The sequence below is a fragment of the Mobula hypostoma genome, chromosome 19, assembly GCF_963921235.1.
Source record: "Mobula hypostoma chromosome 19, sMobHyp1.1, whole genome shotgun sequence".
Classification (NCBI taxonomy): Eukaryota; Metazoa; Chordata; class Chondrichthyes; order Myliobatiformes; family Myliobatidae; genus Mobula; species Mobula hypostoma.
Window position 1 is genome coordinate 12,114,209 of NC_086115.1, and position 21,629 is coordinate 12,135,837.

The 21,629-nt window shown below is 52.0% G+C and overlaps 1 protein-coding gene across 3 annotated transcripts in view; it reads right to left on the bottom strand.

The window, feature by feature from the left end:
- The window catches only part of abcc2 (ATP-binding cassette, sub-family C (CFTR/MRP), member 2), a 120,786-nt gene extending 120,011 nt beyond the window's left edge, over positions 1 to 775 (bottom strand). For 2 of the 3 annotated variants that reach the window (XM_063071334.1, XM_063071332.1), the window contains exon 1: positions 570 to 774. In XM_063071334.1, the coding sequence (XP_062927404.1) occupies positions 570 to 611 (42 nt within the window). In that variant the 5' untranslated portion in view covers positions 612 to 774. Of the gene's footprint in view, positions 1 to 569 lie in introns of all 3 variants that reach the window. The other variant, XM_063071333.1, reaches the window with a different exon arrangement.
- Between the last annotated feature and the right edge of the window lie 20,854 nt (positions 776 to 21,629).

A 21,629-nucleotide genomic window follows, 5' to 3' on the forward strand; every position in this document is an offset into this window, starting at 1 on the left:
GCGCACCCTCAGAACACAAGGATGTCCCTTTAGAACAGAGATGAGGAGGAATTTCTTTAACCAGAGGGTGGTGAATCTGCGGATTTCATTGCCTCAGATGGCTGTGGAGATACTTGGGTATATTTAAACTGGAGATTGATAGATTCTTGATTACTAAGGGTGTCAAAGGTTAGGAAGAGAAGGCAGGAGAATGGGATTGAATGGTCGAGCCGAATAGCCTAATTCTGCTCCTATGTCTGATGGTCATGTTTTAATCTGCTTTGCAGAAGAGACATAAGAGATTCCATGACACTCCTTTAAAGAACAAGATGTGATATTTTTTGGTTCATACCCACACATCTCTCAGAATCACCTGTACATATTATCTGATTGTACATCTCTCCAATTAGTTACTGTATTTCCTACATTACTCTTCAGAAGCTGGGAAAATGGCTATAATGTTCTGTGGGATGCCTTAAAATTAAAGTATAAGTGCAAGTCCCGTTTTGTTCAATGATTGCCGCTGCTCAGGGCCGATCGTTTTAGGAAAGGGGTTGATGGGCACTGAAATACAGGATAACGACACTCACCCAGAACGTGGAGCCGCAGTACTTGTCCAAGACAGATGTCATGCTGTGTGGTCTCTCTCAGTAATGCTCTGGGAACAGCCACTTGTCAGCTGATGCCCCCATACAATGACTCCAGTTTTGAAAGCAAGATCTTCTCAAGTGATGGGAAACGCAGCAGAGTACAATGATCATCCAAAGAGTACTGCCTCCGTCTGACCAGCAGAGCCCTATTTAACCTGTAGCACGTCCGTTAATATTTAACTATTTCCTCTTGGTTTCCTGTCTGTTTTTTTAATGCTTCTTTGGAGTGGGACAAAGAGCACACATTACATTTTATTTGGATTGTAATGCTCAGCCTCTAATGCCTTGGATTTACTTTGAAATAGACTGTCTATGTATTTCCTGTGTGTATTTAATTTAACTTGATTATCTTTTGGTTTGATATGGTGATGTAAGTAACAACTTTAAGTTAATAACTAGGTGTTATTGGTGTTGTACGAGTTTCTCCTGTTATTATCTACCATGGTTTGTACTTGATCCGAACTTTATAACCATCTTACTCAGAGTTGCAACATGAAGAAAATAATCTGCTGAACTTTCAGCCTTTGGCTCAATTTGTTTTGCAATCTTTCAGCAAATGTATCATGTGAATGGTGTTTGGTTGACTGCTGGATTAAAGAGCAGCGGGCTTAAGTCTTCACTGAAGGTTATTCATGTGAAAGACTGTCTGCATACCATCCACACAGGTCATTTCATTACAGCAGCACGTTGGAGCTAGTGCATGGAAAAATAATAACAGAATGCAGAATAAAGTGTTACAGTTACAGAGAACGTGCAGTGCAGGCAGACAATAAGGTCAAGGCCATGATCAAGTAGATTCTGAGGTTGAGTCCATCTTTATTTTTCTTGGAGATCGTTCAATAGTCTTGTTACAGCAGGATAGAATCTATCCTTGAGCTTGGTAAACGTGCTTTCAATTTTTGTATCCTATCCCTGATAGGGAGGGGGAGAAGTTAGCTTTATTTATCACAAGTACAACAAAATGTCCAAGCATACAGTGAAATGTGTTGCTTGCATCAATGATCATAAACAATAAATAAAAATGATCCAAGGGTATGCTGGGAGCAGCTCACAAGTGTTGCCATGCATAGCATGTCCACAACATACTATTACTAACCCCTCTGTCTTTGGAATATGGGAGCGAACCAGAGGAATACAATATGGTCATGGGGAGATCCTTAGACAGCAGGGGGAATTGAACCCTGATCGTCAAGAGAGAGTTTTTGGGGTAGGTGGGGTCTTCAATTATGCCTGCTGCTTTACCAAGACACTGAGGAGTGTCCACGGTGGCTGGGGGTGTTTCCATGAAGGACTGATCTGTGTCCACATCTCTCAGCGTTAATCACTTAAGACCTTAGGGAGAGCAGCAGCTGAAGTTCAAAGCTTCGTGCTGGGACTCTGTTTCTGGACGAAGGTGCTGCAATTTCAGAGAGGACAACTCCACTGTGAAATTGCAAGCTCATGTACGCTCAGTTTGAAAGATCTCATGGGACATCAGAAAAGAGCTGGAAATATATCTCAGTGTCTGCCTAATCTTCATCTCTCAACCAACTGCCTGTTGAAATGGTGGTTACCACGTTGTTGATTATGTTAGATGTATATTGTGTTTCTCGTAAACACAAGAGACCCTGCCAATGTTAAAATTCTTGAGCAACAGATACAAAATGCTGGAGGAACTCAGCAAGTCAGGCAACATCTATGGAGGCGTCTTGGCCTGAAATTTCACCCTCTTTTCTCATCTGTGACAGAGACTACGTTTCAAAACTGTAATTTTCCTCTGCTGGCAATTAAATGTCTTCGGACTCCTGGTATTGAGGAAGATATTACAACTGTTTGTATTGGAATTGGAATTGGTTTATTATTGTCACGTGTACCAAGGTAAAATGAAAAGCTTGTCTTGCATACTGTTCATACAGATCAAATCATTACACAGTGCACTGAGCTAGAATAAGGTAAAGACTAACAGAATACAGAATAAAGTGTAACAGCTGCAGAGAAAGGGCAGTGTAGGTAAACGATAAGATCATAATAACGTAATCTGCAAGATCAAGACTCCATCTTATACTAGGGAACTATTCAATAGTCTTATAGCATTGGGGTAGAAGATACATTTGATTATGTTGTTTGTGCTTTCAAGCTTTTATAGCTTCTGCCCCAGTGGAAGAGGGGAAAAGAGAGAATGTCCTAAAAATCCTCAGAAGGCTAAGGAAATTCGGCATGTCCCGATGACTGCACTGAGACTGCTAGAAACTACGGAGTTGTGAACTCAGCCAGTTTGTCATGTAAACCAGCCTCCCCTCCAAGGAACTCCATCTGCACTTCCTGGTTCCTCGGTAAAGCAGCCAACGGAATCAAAGGCACCATCCATCCTGGCCATTCTCCCTTCTCCCCTCTCCCACTGGCGGAGGATAACTAAAGCCTGAAATCATGTCCCACCTGGATCAAGAGCAGCTTCTACCCCACTGTGAAAAACTATAGGTCATAGGAAGATCTCAGATAATAAAGTGGACCCTTGATCTACCCCATCATGGACCTTGCATTTTATTTGCTTACCAGCACTGTACTTTCTCTGTAACTATAATACTATATTCTGCATTTTGTGTTTTTTTGTCTCTTTTGCATCATCTATTGTATGGAAGATCTATCTGGATTGAATGCAAGCAAAAGATTTTCACTGTACCTCAGTATATGTCAGCAATTACCAACTACCAAAAAGGAGGACTCTGCAAGGATGTAAATCATATTAATGCTGACTTTACCAATTTTGCACACAGCTTTCGATGAGTTAACACCAGTTGGTGAATCTTCTCATCACAACACATGAGCTCTTCATTCCCCTCCATTGCTGCTGCCTGACCTATCGAGTTTCTAGAGCATTTATTGTATGGAGCCTCTATGCACAGCTCAGAAGACCTAGGTTTGATCCTGACCTTTGTGCGCTGTCTGGAGTTTGAATGTTCCTTGTGACCGGGTCTCTGAGGAGTTTGTATGCTCACTGTGACCGTGTCTGTGTGGAGTTTGTATGCTCCCTGTGACCGTGTCTGTGTGGAGTTTCTGTGCTCCCTGTGACCGTCTCTGTGTGGAGTTAGTATGCTCACTGTGACCGTGTCTGTGTGGAGTTTGTGTGCTCGCTGTGACCGTGTCTATGTGGAGTTTGTATGCTCCCTGTAATCGTGTCTGTGTGGAGTTCGTATGCTCCCTGTGACCATGCCTGTGTGGAGTTCGTGTGCTCCCTGTGACCGTGTCTGTGTGGAGACTGTTTGCTCCCTGTGACCGTGTCTGTGTGGAGTTCGTGTGCTCTCCCTGTGATCGTGTCTTTACGGAGTTTGTATGCTCCCTGTGACCGTGTCTGTGTGGAGTTTGTATGCTCCCTGTGACCGTGTCTGTGTGGAGTTTGTGTGCTCCCTGTGACCGTGTCTGTGTGGAGTTTGTATGCTCCCTGTGACCGTGTCTGTGTGGAGTTTGTATGCTCCCTGTGACCGTGTCTGTGTGGAGTTTGTGTGCTCCCTGTGACCGTGTCTGTGTGGAGTTTGTATGCTCCCTGTGATCGTGTCTGTGTGGAGTTCGTATGCTCCCTGTGACCATGCCTGTGTGGAGTTCGTGTGCTCCCTGTGACCGTGTCTGTGTGGAGACTGTTTGCTCCCTGTGACCGTGTCTGTGTGGAGTTCGTGTGCTCTCCCTGTGATCGTGTCTTTACGGAGTTTGTATGCTCCCTGTGACCGTGTCTGTGTGGAGTTTGTATGCTCCCTGTGACCGTGTCTGTGTGGAGTTTGTGTGCTCCCTGTGACGGTGTCTGTGTGGAGTTTGTATGCTCCCTGTGACCGTGTCTGTGTGGAGTTTGTGTGCTCCCTGTGACCGTGTCTGTGTGGAGTTTGTGTGCTCCCTGTGACCGTGTCTGTGTGGAGTTCGTGTGCTCCCTGTGACCGTGTCTGTGTGGAGTTCGTGTGCTCCCTGTGACCGTGTCTGTGTGGAGTTTCTGTGCTCCCTGTGACCGTGTCTGTGTGGAGTTTGTATGCTCCCTGTGACCGTGTCTGTGTGGAGTTCGTGTGCTCCCTGTGACCGTGTCTGTGTGGAGTTCGTGTGCTCCCTGTGACCGTGTCTGTGTGGAGTTTGTGTGCTCCCTGTGACCGTGTCTGTGTGGAGTTTGTGTGCTCCCTGTGACCGTGTCTGTGTGGAGTTCGTGTGCTCCCTGTGACCGTGTCTGTGTGGAGTTTGTGTGCTCTCCCTGTGACCGTGTCTGTGTGGAGTTTGTATGCTCCCTGTGACCGTGTCTGTGTGGAGTTCGTGTGCTCTCCCTGTGATCGTGTCTTTACGGAGTTTGTATGCTCCCTGTGACCGTGTCTGTGTGGAGTTCGTGTGCTCTCCCTGTGACCGTGTCTGTGTGGAGTTTGTGTGCTCCCTGTGACCGTGTCTGTGTGGAGTTTGTATGCTCCCTGTGACCGTGTCTGTGTGGAGTTTGTGTGCTCCCTGTGACCGTGTCTGTGTGGAGTTTGTGTGCTCCCTGTGACCGTGTCTGTGTGGAGTTCGTGTGCTCCCTGTGACCGTGTCTGTGTGGAGTTTGTATGCTCCCTGTGACCGTGTCTGTGTGGAGTTTGTGTGCTCCCTGTGACCGTGTCTGTGTGGAGTTTGTGTGCTCCCTGTGACCGTGTCTGTGTGGAGTTTGTGTGCTCCCTGTGACCGTGTCTGTGTGGAGTTTGTATGCTCCCTGTGACTGTGTCTGTGTGGAGTTTGTGTGCTCCCTGTGACCGTGTCTGTGTGGAGTTTGTGTGCTCCCTGTGACCGTGTCTGTGTGGAGTTCGTGTGCTCCCTGTGACCGTGTCTGTGTGGAGTTTGTATGCTCCCTGTGACCGTGTCTGTGTGGAGTTTGTGTGCTCCCTGTGACCGTGTCTGTTGTGGAATTTGTGTACTCCCTGTGACCGTGTCTATGTGGAGTTTGTGTGTTCCCTGTGACGGTGTCCGTGTGGAGTTTGTATGCACTCTCTGACCGTGTCTGTGTAGAGATTGTATGCTCCCTGTGACCGTGTCTGTGTGGAGTTTGTGTGCTCGCTGTGACGGTGTCTGTGTGGAGTTTGCATGCTCCCTGTGACCGTGTCTGTGTGGAGTTTGTGTGCTCGCTGTGACCGTGTCTGTGTGGAGTTTGTGTGCTCCCTGTGACCGTGTCTGTGTGGAGTTTGTGTGCTCCCTGTGACCGTGTCTGTGTGGAGTTTGTATGCTCCCTATAACTGTGTCTGTGTGGAGTTTGTGTGCTCCCTGTGACCGTGTCTGTGTGGAGTTCGTGTGCTCCCTGTGACCGTGTCTGTGTGGAGTTCGTGTGCTCCCTGTGACCGTGTCTGTGTGGAGTTCGTGTGCTCCCTGTGACCGTGTCTGTGTGGAGTTTGTATGCTCCCTGTGAACGTGTCTGTGTGGAGTTTGTATGCTCCCTGTGACCGTGTCTGTGTGGAGTTTGTGTGCTCCCTGTGACCGTGTCTGTGTGGAGTTTGTATGCTCCCTGTGACCGTGTCTGTGTGGAGTTTGTGTGCTCCCTGTGACCGTGTCTGTGTGGAGTTTGTGTGCTCTCTGTGACCGTGTCTGTGTGGAGTATCGTGTGCTCCCTGTGACCGTGTCTGTGTGGAGTTCGTGTGCTCCCTGTGACCGTGTCTGTGTGGAGTTCGTGTGCTCTCCCTGTGATCGTGTCTTTACGGAGTTTGTATGCTCCCTGTGACCGTGTCTGTGTGGAGTTTGTGTGCTCTCCCTGTGACCGTGTCTTTGTGGAGTTTGTATGCTCCCTGTGACCGTGTCTATGTGGAGTTTGTGTGTTCCCTGTGACGGTGTCCGTGTGTAGTTTGTATGCACCCTCTGACCGTGTCTGTGTGGAGATTGAGCGTTCCCTGTGATCGTGTCTTTACGAAGTTTGTAGGCTCCCTGTGACCGTGTCTGTGTGGAGTCTGTTAGCTCACTGTGACCGTGTCTGTGTGGAGTTTGTGTGCTCGCTGTGACCGTGTCTATGTGGAGTTCGTGTGCTCCCTGTAACCGTGTCTGTGTGGAGTTCATGTGCTCCCTGTGACTGTGTCTGTGTGGAGTTTGTGTGCTCGCTGTGACCGTGTCTGTGTGGAGTTTGTGTGCTCCCTGTGACCGTGTCTGTGTGGAGTTCGTGTGCTCCCTGTGACCGTGTCTGTGTGGAGTTTGTGTGCTCCCTGTGACCGTGTCTGTGTGGAGTTCGTGTGCTCCCTGTGACCGTGTCTGTGTGAAGTTTGTGTGCTCTCTGTGACCGTGTCTGTGTGGAGTATCTGTGCTCCCTGTGACCGTGTCTGTGTGGAGTTCGTGTGCTCTCCCTGTGATCGTGTCTTTACGGAGTTTGTATGCTCCCTGTGACCGTGTCTGTGTGGAGTCTGTTAGCTCACTGTGACCGTGTCTGTGTGGAGTTTGTGTGCTCCCTGTGACCGTGTCTGTGTGGAGTTTGTATGCTCCCTGTAACTGTGTCTGTGTGGAGTTTGTGTGCTGCCTGTGACCGTGTCTGTGTGGAGTTTGTGTGCTCCCTGTGACCGTGTCTGTGTGGAGTTCGTGTGCTCCCTGTGACCGTGTCTGTGTGGAGTCTGTTAGCTCACTGTGACCGTGTCTGTGTGGAGTTTGTGTGCTCCCTGTGACCGTGTCTGTGTGGAGTTTGTGTACTCCCTGTGACCGTGTATGTGTGGAGTTTGTGTGCTCCCTGTGACCGTCTCTGTGTGGAGTTTGTATGCTCCCTGTGACCGTGTCTGTGTGGAGTTCGTGTGCTCCCTGTGACCGTGTCTGTGTGGAGTTTGTGTGCTCCCTGTGACCGTGTCTGTGTGGAGTTCGTGTGCTCTCCCTGTGACCGTGTCTGTGTGGAGTTTGTATGCTCCCTGTGACCGTGTCTGTGTGGAGTTTGTGTGCTCCCTGTGACCGTGTCTGTGTGGAGTTTGTGTGCTCCCTGTGACCGTGTCTGTGTGGAGTTTGTGTGCTCGCTGTGACCGTGTCTATGTGGAGTTTGTGTGTTCCCTGTGACGGTGTCCGTGTGGAGTTTGTATGCACCCTCTGACCGTGTCTGTGTAGAGATTGTATGCTCCCTGTGACCGTGTCTGTGTGGAGTTTGTGTGCTCCCTGTGACCGTGTCTGTGTGGAGTTTGTATGCTCCCTCTGACCGTGTCTGTGTGGAGTCTGTGTGCTAGCTGTGACCGTGTCTGTGTGGAGTTTGTGTGCTCCCTGTGACCGTGTCTGTGTGGAGTTTGTGTGCTCCCTGTGACCGTGTCTGTGTGGAGTTTGTATGCTCCCTGTGACCGTGTCTGTGTGGAGTTTGTGTGCTCCCTGTGACCGTGTCTGTGTGGAGTTCGTGTGCTCCCTGTGACCGTGTCTGTGTGGAGTTCGTGTGCTCCCTGTGACCGCGTCTGTGTGGAGTTCGTGTGCTCCCTGTGACCGTGTCTGTGTGGAGTTTGTATGCTCCCTGTGACATGTCTGTGTGGAGTTTGTATGCTCCCTGTGACCGTGTCTTTGTGGAGTTTGTATGCTCCCTGTAACCGTGTCTGTGTGGAGTTTGTATGCTCCCTGGGACCATGCCTGTGTGGAGTTTGTATGCTCCCTGTGACCGCGTCTGTGTGGAGTTCCTGTGCTCCCTGTGACCGTGTCTGTGTGGAGTTTGTATGCTCCCTGTGACCGTGTCTGTGTGGAGTTCGTGTGCTCTCCCTGTGATCGTGTCTTTACGGAGTTTGTATGCTCACTGTGACCGTGTCTGTGTGGAGTTCGTGTGCTCTCCCTGTGACCGTGTCTTTGTGGAGTTTGTATGCTCCCTGTGACCGTGTCTGTGTGGAGTTCGTGTGCTCTCCCTGTGATCGTGTCTTTACGGAGTTTGTATGCTCCCTGTGACCGTGTCTGTGTGGAGTTCGTGTGCTCTCCCTGTGATCGTGTCTTTACGGAGTTTGTATGCTCCCTGTGACCGTGTCTGTGTGGAGTTCGTGTGCTCTCCCTGTGACCGTGTCTGTGTGGAGACTGTGTGCTCCCTGTGACCGTGTCTGTGTGGAGTTTGTGTGCTCCCTGTGACCGTGTCTGTGTGGAGTTTGTGTGCTCCCTGTGACCGTGTCTGTGTGGAGTTTGTATGCTCCCTGTGACCGTGTCTGTGTGGAGTTTGTGTGCTCGCTGTGACCGTGTCTGTGTGGAGTTTGTGTGCTCCCTGTGACCGTGTCTGTGTGGAGTTTGTGTGCTCCCTGTGACCGTGTCTGTGTGGAGTCTCTTAGCTCCCTGTGACCGTGTCTGTGTGGAGTTTGTGTGCTCCCTGTGACCGTGTCTGTGTGGAGTTTGTGTGCTCCCTGTGACCGTGTCTGTGTGGAGTTTGTATGCTCCCTGTGACCGTGTCTGTGTGGAGTTTGTGTGTTCCCTGTGACCATGTCTGTGTGGAGTTTGTGTGCTCCCTGTGACCGTGTCTGTGTGGAGTCTGTCTGCTCCCTGTGACCGTGTCTGTGTGGAGTTTGTATGCTCCCTGTGACCGTGTCTGTGTGGAGTTCGTGTGCTCTCCCTGTGATCGTGTCTTTACGGAGTTTGTATGCTCCCTGTGACCGTGTCTGTGTGGAGTTCGTGTGCTCTCCCTGTGACCGTGTCTTTGTGGAGTTTGTATGCTCCCTGTGACCGTGTCTGTGTGGAGTTCGTGTGCTCTCCCTGTGACCGTGTCTTTGTGGAGTTTGTATGCTCCCTGTGACCGTGTCTGTGTGGAGTTCGTGTGCTCTCCCTGTGATCGTGTCTTTACGAAGTTTGTATGCTCCCTGTGACCGTGTCTGTGTGGAGTCTGTTAGCTCACTGTGACCGTGTCTGTGTGGAGTTTGTGTGCTCGCTGTGACCGTGTCTATGTGGAGTTCGTGTGCTCCCTGTAACCGTGTCTGTGTGGAGTTCATGTGCTCCCTGTGACTGTGTCTGTGTGGAGTTTGTGTGCTCGCTGTGACCGTGTCTGTGTGGAGTTTGTGTGCTCCCTGTGACCGTGTCTGTGTGGAGTTCGTGTGCTCCCTGTGACCGTGTCTGTGTGGAGTTTGTGTGCTCCCTGTGACCGTGTCTGTGTGGAGTTTGTGTGCTCCCTGTGACCGTGTCTGTGTGGAGTTTGTATGCTCCCTGTGACCGTGTCTGTGTGGAGTTCGTGTGCTCTCCCTGTGATCGTGTCTTTACGGAGTTTGTATGCTCCCTGTGACCGTGTCTGTGTGGAGTCTGTTAGCTCACTGTGACCGTGTCTGTGTGGAGTTTGTGTGCTCCCTGTGACCGTGTCTGTGTGGAGTCTCTTAGCTCCCTGTGACCGTCTCTGTGTGGAGTTCGTGTGCTCTCTGTGAACGTGTCTGTGTGGAGTTTGTATGCTCCCTGTGACCGTGTCTGTGTGGAGTTCGTGTGCTCTCCCTGTGATCGTGTCTTTACGGAGTTTGTATGCTCCCTGTGACCGTGTCTGTGTGGAGTTCGTGTGCTCTCCCTGTGACCGTGTCTGTGTGGAGTTTGTATGCTCCCTGTGACCGTGTCTGTGTGGAGTTCGTGTGCTCCCTGTGACCGTGTCTGTGTGGAGTTTGTGTGCTCCCTGTGACCGTGTCTGTGTGGAGTTTGTATGCTCCCTGTGACCGTGTCTGTGTGGAGTTTGTGTGCTCCCTGTGACCGTGTCTGTGTGGAGTTTGTGTGCTCCCTGTGACCGTGTCTGTGTGGAGTTCGTGTGCTCCCTGTGACCGTGTCTGTGTGGAGTTTGTATGCTCCCTGTGACCGTGTCTGTGTGGAGTTCGTGTGCTCTCCCTGTGATCGTGTCTTTACGGAGTTTGTATGCTCCCTGTGACCGTGTCTGTGTGGAGTTCGTGTGCTCTCCCTGTGACCGTGTCTTTGTGGAGTTTGTATGCTCCCTGTGACCGTGTCTGTGTGGAGTTCGTGTGCTCTCCCTGTGACCGTGTCTGTGTGGAGTTTGTATGCTCCCTGTGACCGTGTCTGTGTGGAGTTCGTGTGCTCTCCCTGTGATCGTGTCTTTACGGAGTTTGTATGCTCCCTGTGACCGTGTCTGTGTGGAGTTCGTGTGCTCTCCCTGTGACCGTGTCTGTGTGGAGTTTGTGTGCTCCCTGTGACCGTGTCTGTGTGGAGTTTGTGTACTCCCTGTGACCGTGTCTGTGTGGAGTTTGTGTGCTCCCTGTGACCGTGTCTGTGTGGAGTTTGTATGCTCCCTATGACCGTGTCTGTGTGGAGTTTGTGTGCTCCCTGTGACCGTGTCTGTGTGGAGTTTGTGTGCTCCCTGTGACCGTGTCTGTGTGGAGTTCGTGTGCTCCCTGTGACCGTGTCTGTGTGGAGTCTGTTAGCTCACTGTGACCGTGTCTGTGTGGAGTTTGTGTGCTCCCTGTGACCGTGTCTGTGTGGAATTTGTGTACTCCCTGTGACCGTGTCTGTGTGGAGTTTGTGTGCTCGCTGTGACCGTGTCTATGTGGAGTTTGTGTGTTCCCTGTGACGGTGTCCGTGTGGAGTTTGTATGCACCCTCTGACCGTGTCTGTGTAGAGATTGTATGCTCCCTGTGACCGTGTCTGTGTGGAGTTTGTGTGCTCCCTGTGACGGTCTCTGTGTGGAATTTGTATGCTCCCTGGGACCGTGTCTGTGTGGAGTTTCTGTGCTCCCTGTGACCGTGTCTGTGTAGAGTTTGTGTGTTCCCTGTGATGGTGTCCGTGTGGAGTTTGTGTGCTCCCTGTGACCGTCTCTGTGTGGAGTTTGTATGCTCCCTATAACTGTGTCTGTGTGGAGTTTGTGTGCTCCCTGTGACCGTGTCTGTGTGGAGTTCGTGTGCTCCCTGTGACCGTCTCTGTGTGGAGTTTGTATGCTCCCTATAACTGTGTCTGTGTGGAGTTTGTGTGCTCCCTGTGACCGTGTCTGTGTGGAGTTCGTGTGCTCCCTGTGACCGTGTCTGTGTGAAGTTCGTGTGCTCCCTGTGACCGTGTCTGTGTGGAGTTTGTATGCTCCCTGTGAACGTGTCTGTGTGGAGATTGTATGCTCCCTGTGACCGTGTCTGTGTGGAGTTTGTGTGCTCCCTGTGACCGTGTCTGTGTGGAGTTTGTCTGCTCCCTGTGACCGTGTCTGTGTGGAGTTTGTGTGCTCCCTGTGACCATGTCTGTGTGGAGTTTGTGTGCTCCCTGTGACCGTGTCTGTGTGGAGTTCGTGTGCTCCCTGTGACCGTGTCTGTGTGGAGTTTGTATGCTCCCTGTGACCGTGTCTGTGTGGAGTTCGTGTGCTCTCCCTGTGATCGTGTCTTTACGGAGTTTGTATGCTCCCTGTGACCGTGTCTGTGTGGAGTTTATGTGCTCTCCCTGTGACTGTGTCTGTGTGGAGTCTGTCTGCTCCCTGTGACCGTGTCCGTGTGGAGTTTGTATGCTCCCTGTGACCTTGTCTGTGTGGAGTTCGTGTGCTCTCCCTGTGATCGTGTCTTTACGGAGTTTGTATGCTCCCTGTGACCGTGTCTGTGTGGAGTTTGTGTGCTCCCTGTGACCGTGTCTGTGTGGAGTTTGTGTGCTTCCTGTTACCGTGTCTCTGTGGAGTTCGTGTGCTCCCTGTGACCGTGTCTGTGTGGAGTTTGTGTGCTCCCTGTGACCGTGTCTGTGTGGAGTCTGTGTGCTCCCTGTGACCGTGTCTGTGTGGAGTTTGTGTGCTCCCTGTGACCGTGTCTGTGTGGAGTTCGTGTGCTCCCTGTGACCGTGTCTGTGTGGAGTTTGTGTGCTCCCTGTGACCGTGTCTGTGTGGAGTCTGTCTGCTCCCTGTGACCGTGTCTGTGTGGAGTTTGTATGCTCCCTGTGACCGTGTCTGTGTGGAGTTCGTGTGCTCTCCCTGTGATCGTGTCTTTACGGAGTTTGTATGCTCCCTGTGACCGTGTCTGTGTGGAGTTTGTGTGCTCCCTGTGACCGTGTCTGTGTGGAGTTTGTGTGCTCCCTGTGACCGTGTCTGTGTGGAGTCTCTTAGCTCCCTGTGACCGTCTCTGTGTGGAGTTCGTGTGCTCTCTGTGAACGTGTCTGTGTGGAGTTTGTATGCTCCCTGTGACCGTGTCTGTGTGGAGTTCGTGTGCTCTCCCTGTGATCGTGTCTTTACGGAGTTTGTATGCTCCCTGTGACCGTGTCTGTGTGGAGTTTGTGTGCTCCCTGTGACCGTGTCTGTGTGGAGTTTGTATGCTCCCTGTGACCGTGTCTGTGTGGAGTTCGTGTGCTCCCTGTGACCGTGTCTGTGTGGAGTTTGTGTGCTCCCTGTGACCGTGTCTGTGTGGAGTTCGTGTGCTCTCCCTGTGATCGTGTCTTTACGGAGTTTGTATGCTCCCTGTGACCGTGTCTGTGTGGAGTTTGTGTGCTCCCTGTGACCGTGTCTGTGTGGAGTTTGTGTGCTCCCTGTGACCGTGTCTGTGTGGAGTTTGTGTGCTCCCTGTGACCGTGTCTGTGTGGAGTTCGTGTGCTCCCTGTGACCGTGTCTGTGTGGAGTTTGTGTGCTCCCTGTGACCGTGTCTGTGTGGAGTTCGTGTGCTCTCCCTGTGATCGTGTCTTTACGGAGTTTGTATGCTCCCTGTGACCGTGTCTGTGTGGAGTTCGTGTGCTCTCCCTGTGATCGTGTCTTTATGGAGTTTGTATGCTCACTGTGACCGTGTCTGTGTGGAGTTCGTGTGCTCTCCCTGTGACCGTGTCTTTGTGGAGTTTGTATGCTCCCTGTGACCGTGTCTGTGTGGAGTTCGTGTGCTCTCCCTGTGATCGTGTCTTTACGGAGTTTGTATGCTCCCTGTGACCGTGTCTGTGTGGAGACTGTTTGCTCCCTGTGACCGTGTCTGTGTGGAGTCTGTCTGCTCCCTGTGACCGTGTCTGTGTGGAGTTTGTGTGCTCCCTGTGACCGTGTCTGTGTGGAGTTCGTGTGCTCCCTGTGACCGTGTCTGTGTGGAGTTTGTGTGCTCCCTGTGACCGTGTCTGTGTGGAGTTCGTGTGCTCCCTGTGACCGTGTCTGTGTGGAGTTCGTGTGCTCCCTGTGACCGTGTCTGTGTGGAGTTTGTGTGCTCCCTGTGACCGTGTCTGTGTGGAGTTTGTATGCTCCCTGTGACCGTGTCTGTGTGGAGTTCGTGTGCTCTCCCTGTGATCGTGTCTTTACGGAGTTTGTATGCTCCCTGTGACCGTGTCTGTGTGGAGTTCGTGTGCTCTCCCTGTGACCGTGTCTGTGTGGAGTTTGTGTGCTCCCTGTGACCGTGTCTGTGTGGAGTCTGTCTGCTCCCTGTGACCGTGTCTGTGTGGAGTTTATGTGCTCTCCCTGTGACTGTGTCTGTGTGGAGTTTGTATGCTCCCTGTGACCGTGTCTGTGTGGAGTTCGTGTGCTCTCCCTGTGATCGTGTCTTTACGGAGTTTGTATGCTCCCTGTGACCGTGTCTGTGTGGAGTTTGTGTGCTCCCTGTGACCGTGTCTGTGTGGAGTTTGTATGCTCCCTGTGACCGTGTCTGTGTGGAGTTTGTATGCTCCCTGTGACCGTGTCTGTGTGGAGTTTGTGTGCTCCCTGTGACCGTGTCTGTGTGGAGTTTGTGTGCTCCCTGTGACCGTGTCTGTGTGGAGTTTGTGTGCTCCCTGTGACCGTGTCTGTGTGGAGTTCGTGTGCTCCCTGTGACCGTGTCTGTGTGGAGTTTGTATGCTCCCTGTGACCGTGTCTGTGTGGAGTTCGTGTGCTCTCCCTGTGATCGTGTCTTTACGGAGTTTGTATGCTCCCTGTGACCGTGTCTGTGTGGAGTTCGTGTGCTCTCCCTGTGATCGTGTCTGTGTGGAGTCTGTCTGCTCCCTGTGACCGTGTCTGTGTGGAGTTTATGTGCTCTCCCTGTGACTGTGTCTGTGTGGAGTCTGTCTGCTCCCTGTGACCGTGTCTATGTGGAGTTTGTGTGTTCCCTGTGACGGTGTCCGTGTGTAGTTTGTATGCACCCTCTGACCGTGTCTGTGTGGAGATTGAGCGTTCCCTGTGATCGTGTCTTTACGAAGTTTGTAGGCTCCCTGTGACCGTGTCTGTGTGGAGTTCGTGTGTTCCCTGTGACCGTGTCTGTGTGGAGTTTGTGTGCTCCCTGTGACCGTGTCTGTGTGGAGTTTGTGTGCTCCCTGTGACCGTGTCTGTGTGGAGTTTGTGTGCTCCCTGTGACCGTGTCTGTGTGGAGTTTGTGTGCTCCCTGTGACCGTGTCTGTGTGGAGTTTGTATGCTCCCTGTGACCGTGTCTGTGTGGAGTCTGTCTGCTCCCTGTGACCGTGTCTGTGTGGAGTTTGTGTGCTCCCTGTGACCGTGTCTGTGTGGAGTCTGTCTGCTCCCTGTGACCGTGTCTGTGTGGAGTTTATGTGCTCTCCCTGTGACTGTGTCTGTGTGGAGTCTGTCTGCTCCCTGTGACCGTGTCTGTGTGGAGTTCGTGTGCTCTCCCTGTGACCGTGTCTGTGTGGAGTTTGTATGCTCCCTGTGACCGTGTCTGTGTGGAGTTCGTGTGCTCCCTGTGACCGTGTCTGTGTGGAGTTTGTATGCTCCCTGTGACCGTGTCTGTGTGGAGTTCGTGTGCTCTCCCTGTGATCGTGTCTTTACGGAGTTTGTATGCTCCCTGTGACCGTGTCTGTGTGGAGTTTGTGTGCTCCCTGTGACCGTGTCTGTGTGGAGTTTGTATGCTCCCTGTGACCGTGTCTGTGTGGAGTTTGTGTGCTCGCTGTGACCGTGTCTGTGTGGAGTTTGTGTGCTCCCTGTGACCGTGTCTGTGTGGAGTCTGTGTGCTCCCTGTGACCGTGTCTGTGTGGAGTTTGTGTGCTCCCTGTGACCGTGTCTGTGTGGAGTTTCTGTGCTCCCTGTGACCGTGTCTGTGTGGAGTTTGTATGCTCCCTGTGATCGTGTCTTTACGGAGTTTTTCATATGACCTGTGACCGTGTCTGTGTGGAGTTTGTATGCTCCCTGTGACCGTGTCTGTGTGGAGTTCGTATGCTCCCTGTGACCGTGTCTGTGTGGAGTTTGTGTGCTCCCTGTGACCGTGTCTGTGTGGAGTTTGTGTGTTCTCTGTGACCGCGTCTGTGTGGATTCTGTTAGCTCCCTGTGACCGTGTCTTTACGGAGTTTGTATGCTCCCTGTGACCGTGTCTGTGTGGAGTTTGTGTGCTCCCTGTGACCGTGTCTGTGTGGAGTTTGTGTGCTCCCTGTGACCGTGTCTGTGTGGAGTTTGCGTGCTTCCTGTGACCGTGTCTGTGTGGAGTTCGTGTGCTCCCTCTGACCATGTCTGTGTGGAGTTCGTGTGCTCCCTGTGACCGTGTCTGTGTGGAGTTTGTATGCTCCCTGTAATCGTGTCTGTGTGGAGTTCGTATGCTCCCTGTGACCATGTCTGTGTGGAGTTTGTATGCTCCCTGTGACCGTGTCTGTGTGGAGTTCGTGTGCTCCCTGTGACCGTGTCTGTGTGGAGTTTGTATGCTCCCTGTGACCGTGTCTGTGTGGAGTTCGTGTGCTCTCCCTGTGATCGTGTCTTTACGGAGTTTGTATGCTCCCTGTGACCGTGTCTGTGTGGAGTTCGTGTGCTCTCCCTGTGATCGTGTCTTTACGGAGTTTGTATGCTCCCTGTGACCGTGTCTGTGTGGAGTTCGTGTGCTCTCCCTGTGATCGTGTCTTTACGGAGTTTGTATGCTCCCTGTGACCGTGTCTGTGTGGAGTTCGTGTGCTCTCCCTGTGATCGTGTCTGTACGGAGTTTGTATGCTCCCTGTGACCGTGTCTGTGTGGAGTTTGTATGCTCCCTGTGACCGTGTCTGTGTGGAGTTTGTGTGCTCCCTGTGACCGTGTCTGTGTGGAGTTTGTATGCTCCCTGTGACCGTGTCTGTGTGGAGTTTGTGTGCTCCCTGTGACCGTGTCTGTGTGGAGTCTGTTTGCTCCCTGTGACCGTGTCTGTGTGGAGTTTGTGTGCTCCCTGTGACCGTGTCTGTGTGGAGACTGTTTGCTCCCTGTGACATGTCTGTGTGGAGTTTGTATGCTCCCTGTGACCGTGTCTGTGTGGAGTTCGTGTGTTCCCTGTGACTGTGTCTGTGTGGAGTTTGTATGCTCCCTGTGACGGTGTCTGTGTGGAGTTCGTGTGCTCTCCCTGTGATCGTGTCTTTACGGAGTTTGTATGCTCCCTGTGACCGTGTCTGTGTGGAGTTCGTGTGCTCTCCCTGTGATCGTGTCTTTACGGAGTTTGTATGCTCCCTGTGACCGTGTCTGTGTGGAGTTCGTGTGCTCTCCCTGTGATCGTGTCTTTACGGAGTTTGTATGCTCACTGTGACCGTGTCTGTGTGGAGTTCGTGTGCTCTCCCTGTGATCGTGTCTTTACGGAGTTTGTATGCTCCCTGTGACCGTGTCTGTGTGGAGTTCGTGTGTGGAGTGTGTATGCTCCCTGTGACCGTGTCTGTGTGGAGTTCGTGTGCTCTCCCTGTGATCGTGTCTTTACGGAGTTTGTATGCTCCCTGTGACCGTGTCTGTGTGGAGTTCGTGTGCTCTCCCTGTGATCGTGTCTTTACGGAGTTTGTATGCTCCCTGTGACCGTGTCTGTGTGGAGTTTGTGTGCTCCCTGTGACCGTGTCTGTGTGGAGTTTGTGTGCTCCCTGTGACCGTGTCTGTGTGGAGTTTGTGTGCTCCCTGTGACCATGTCTGTGTGGAGTTCGTGTGCTCCCTGTGACCGTGTCTGTGTGGAGTTTGTGTGCTCCCTGTGACCATGTCTGTGTGGAGTTTGTGTGCTCCCTGTGACCGCGTCTGTGTGGATTCTGTTAGCTCCCTGTGACCGTGTCTTTACGGAGTTTGTATGCTCCCTGTGACCGTATCTGTGTGGAGTTTGTGTGCTCCCTGTGACCGTGTCTGTGTGGAGTTTGTATGCTCCCTGTGACCGTGTCTGTGTGGAGTTTGTGTGCTCGCTGTGACCGTGTCTGTGTGGAGTTTGTGTGCTCCCTGTGACCGTGTCTGTGTGGAGTTCGTGTGCTCCCTGTGACCATGTCTGTGTGGAGTTCGTGTGCTCCCTGTGACCATGTCTGTGTGGAGTTTCTGTGCTCCCTGTGACCGTGTCTGTGTGGAGTTCGTATGCTCCCTGTGACCATGCCTGTGTGGAGTTTGTATGCTCCCTGTGACCGTGTCTGTGTGGAGTTCGTGTGCTCCCTGTGACCGTGTCTGTGTGGAGACTGTTTGCTCCCTGTGACCGTGTCTGTGTGGAGTTCGTGTGCTCTCCCTGTGATCGTGTCTTTACGGAGTTTGTATGCTCCCTGTGACCGTGTCTGTGTGGAGTTCGTGTGCTCTCCCTGTGATCGTGTCTTTACGGAGTTTGTATGCTCCCTGTGATCGTATCTTTACGGAGTTTTTCATACGACCTGTGACCGTGTCTGTGTGCAGTTTGTATGCTCCCTGTGACCATGTCTGTGTGGAGTTTGTATGCTCCCTGTGACCGTGTCTGTGTGGAGTTCGTGTGCTCCCTGTGACCGTGTCTGTGTGGAGTTTGTTTGCTCCCTGTGACCGTGTCTGTGTGGAGTTCGTGTGCTCCCTGTGACTGTGTCTGTGTGGAGTTTGTTTGCTCCCTGTGACCATGTCTGTGTGGAGTTTGTATGCTCCCTGTAACCGTGTCTTTGTGGAGTTCGTGTGTTCCCTGTGACTGTGTCTGTGTGGAGTTTGTATGCTCCCTGTGACGGTGTCTGTGTGGAGTTCGTGTGCTCTCCCTGTGATCGTGTCTTTACGGAGTTTGTATGCTCCCTGTGACCGTGTCTGTGTGGAGTTCGTGTGCTCTCCCTGTGATCGTGTCTTTACGGAGTTTGTATGCTCCCTGTGACCGTGTCTGTGTGGAGTTCGTGTGCTCTCCCTGTGATCGTGTCTTTACGGAGTTTGTATGCTCCCTGTGACCGTGTCTGTGTGGAGTTCGTGTGCTCTCCCTGTGATCGTGTCTTTACGGAGTTTGTATGCTCCCTGTGACCGTGTCTGTGTGGAGTTCGTGTGCTCTCCCTGTGATCGTGTCTTTACGGAGTTTGTATGCTCCCTGTGACCGTGTCTGTGTGGAGTTCGTGTGCTCTCCCTGTGATCGTGTCTTTACGGAGTTTGTACTGTGACGTGTGTGTGGAGTTGTGTGCTCTCCCTGTGATCGTGTCTTTACGGAGTTTGTATGCTCCCTGTGACCGTGTCTGTGTGGAGTTCGTGTGCTCTCCCTGTGATCGTGTCTTTACGGAGTTTGTATGCTCCCTGTGACCGTGTCTGTGTGGAGTTCGTGTGCTCTCCCTGTGATCGTGTCTTTACGGAGTTTGTATGCTCACTGTGACCGTGTCTGTGTGGAGTTCGTGTGCTCTCCCTGTGATCGTGTCTTTACGGCGTTTGTATGCTCACTGTGACCGTGTCTGTGAGGAGTTCATGTGTTCCCTGTGACCGTGTCTGTGTGGAGTTTGTGTGCTCTCTCTGACCATGTCTGTGTGCAGTTTGTATGCTCCCTGTAATCGTGTCTGTGTGGAGTTCGTATGCTCCCTGTGACCTGTGATCTCTCCCTGTGACCGTGTCTGTGTGGAGTTTGTATGCTCCCTGTGACCGTGTCTGTGTGGAGTTTGTGTGCTCCCTGTGACCGTGTCTGTGTGGAGTTTGTGTGCTCCCTGTGACCGTGTCTGTGTGGAGTTTGTGTGCTCCCTGTGACCGTGTCTGTGTGGAGTTCGTGTGCTCCCTGTGACCATGTCTGTGTGGAGTTTCTGTGCTCCCTGTGACCGTGTCTGTGTGGAGTTTGTATGCTCCCTGTGATCGTATCTTTACGGAGTTTTTCATACGACCTGTGACCGTGTCTGTGTGCAGTTTGTATGCTCCCTGTAATCGTGTCTGTGTGGAGTTCGTATGCTCCCTGTGACCATGCCTGTGTGGAGTTTGTATGCTCCCTGTGACCGTGTCTGTGTGGAGTTCGTGTGCTCCCTGTGACCGTGTCTGTGTGGAGTTTGTATGCTCCCTGTGACCGTGTCTGTGTGGAGTTCGTGTGCTCTCCCTGTGATCGTGTCTTTACGGAGTTTGTATGCTCCCTGTGACCGTGTCTGTGTGGAGTTCGTGTGCTCCCTGTGACCGTGTCTGTGTGGAGTTTGTATGCTCCCTGTGACGGTGTCTGTGTGGAGTTCGTGTGCTCTCCCTGTGACCGTGTCTGTGTGGAGTTTGTATGCTCCCTGTGACCGTGTCTGTGTGGAGTTCGTGTGCTCTCCCTGTGATCGTGTCTGTTCGGAGTTTGTATGCTCCCTGTGACCGTGTCTGTGTGGAGTTCGTGTGCTCTCCCTGTGATCGTGTCTTTACGGAGTTTGGATGCTCCCTGTGACCGTATCTGTGTGGAGACTGTTTGCTCCCTGTGACCGTGTCTGTGTGGAGTTCGTGTGCTCTCCCTGTGATCGTGTCTTTACGGAGTTTGTATGCTCCCTGTGACCGTGTCTGTGTGGAGTTCGTGTGCTCTCCCTGTGATCGTGTCTTTACGGAGTTTGTATGCTCCCTGTGACCGTGTCTGTGTGGAGTTTGTGTGCTCCCTCTGACCGTGTCTGTGTGGAGTTTGTATGCTCCCTGTGACCGTGTCTGTGTGGAGTTCGTGTGCTCCCTGTGACCGTGTCTGTGTGGAGTTTGTGTGCTCCCTGTGACCGTGTCTGTGTGGAGTTCGTGTGCTCCCTGTGACCGTGTCTGTGTGGAGTTTGTGTGCTCCCTGTGACCGTGTCTGTGTGGAGTTTGTATGCTCCCTGTGACCGTGTCTGTGTGGAGTTCGTGTGCTCCCTGTGACTGTGTCTGTGTGGAGTTTGTATGCTCCCTGTGACCGTGTCTGTGTGGAGTTTGTGTGCTCCCTGTGACCGTGTCTTTACGGAGTTTGTATGCTCCCTGTGACCGTGTCTGTGTGGAGTTCGTGTGCTCTCCCTGTGATCGTGTCTTTACGGAGTTTGTATGCTCACTGTGACCGTGTCTGTGTGGAGTTCGTGTGCTCTCCCTGTGATCGTGTCTTTACGGAGTTTGTATGCTCCCTGTGACCGTGTCTGTGTGGAGTTCGGAGTTTGTATGCTCCCTGTGACCGTGTCTGTGTGGAGTTCGTGTGCTCCCTGTGATCGTGTCTTTACGGAGTTTGTATGCTCCCTGTGACCGTGTCTGTGTGGAGTTCGTGTGCTCTCCCTGTGATCGTGTCTTTACGGAGTTTGTATGCTCCCTGTGACCGTGTCTGTGTGGAGTTCGTGTGCTCTCCCTGTGATCGTGTCTTTACGGCGTTTGTATGCTCACTGTGACCGTGTCTGTGAGGAGTTCGTGTGTTCCCTGTGACCGTGTCTGTGTGGAGTTTGTGTGCTCTCTCTGACCGTGTCTGTGTGGAGTCTGTTTGCTCCCTGTGACCGTGTCTGTGTGGAGTTTGTGTGCTCCCTGTGACCATGTCTGTGTGGAGTTTGTGTGCTCCCTGTGACCGTGTCTGTGTGGAGTTTGTGTGCTCCCTGTGACCGTGTCTGTGTGGAGTTCGTGTGCTCCCTGTGACCATGTCTGTGTGGAGTTTCTGTGCTCCCTGTGACCGTGTCTGTGTGGAGTTTGTATGCTCCCTGTGATCGTATCTTTACGGAGTTTTTCATACGACCTGTGACCGTGTCTGTGTGCAGTTTGTATGCTCCCTGTAATCGTGTCTGTGTGGAGTTCGTGTGCTCTCCCTGTGACCGTGTCTGTGTGGAGTTTGTATGCTCCCTGTGACCGTGTCTGTGTGGAGTTCGTGTGCTCTCCCTGTGATCGTGTCTTTACGGAGTTTGTATGCTCACTGTGACCGTGTCTGTGTGGAGTTCGTGTGCTCTCCCTGTGACCGTGTCTGTGTGGAGTTTGTGTGCTCCCTGTGACCGTGTCTGTGTGGAGTCTGTCTGCTCCCTGTGACTGTGTCTGTGTGGAGTTTGTTTGCTCCCTTTGATTGTATGGATTTCCTCCAGGTCCTCTGGTTTCCTCCCACATCCCATGGAGGAGCAGATTGGTAAAATGACTGGGCACTGTGAATTGCTCCTAGTTCGTAGGTGAGAAGCAGAATAAAAAGATCGGGCTAACGTAGGATTTGTGGGTGGTTTACAATTAACATGGACTTGATGGGCTGA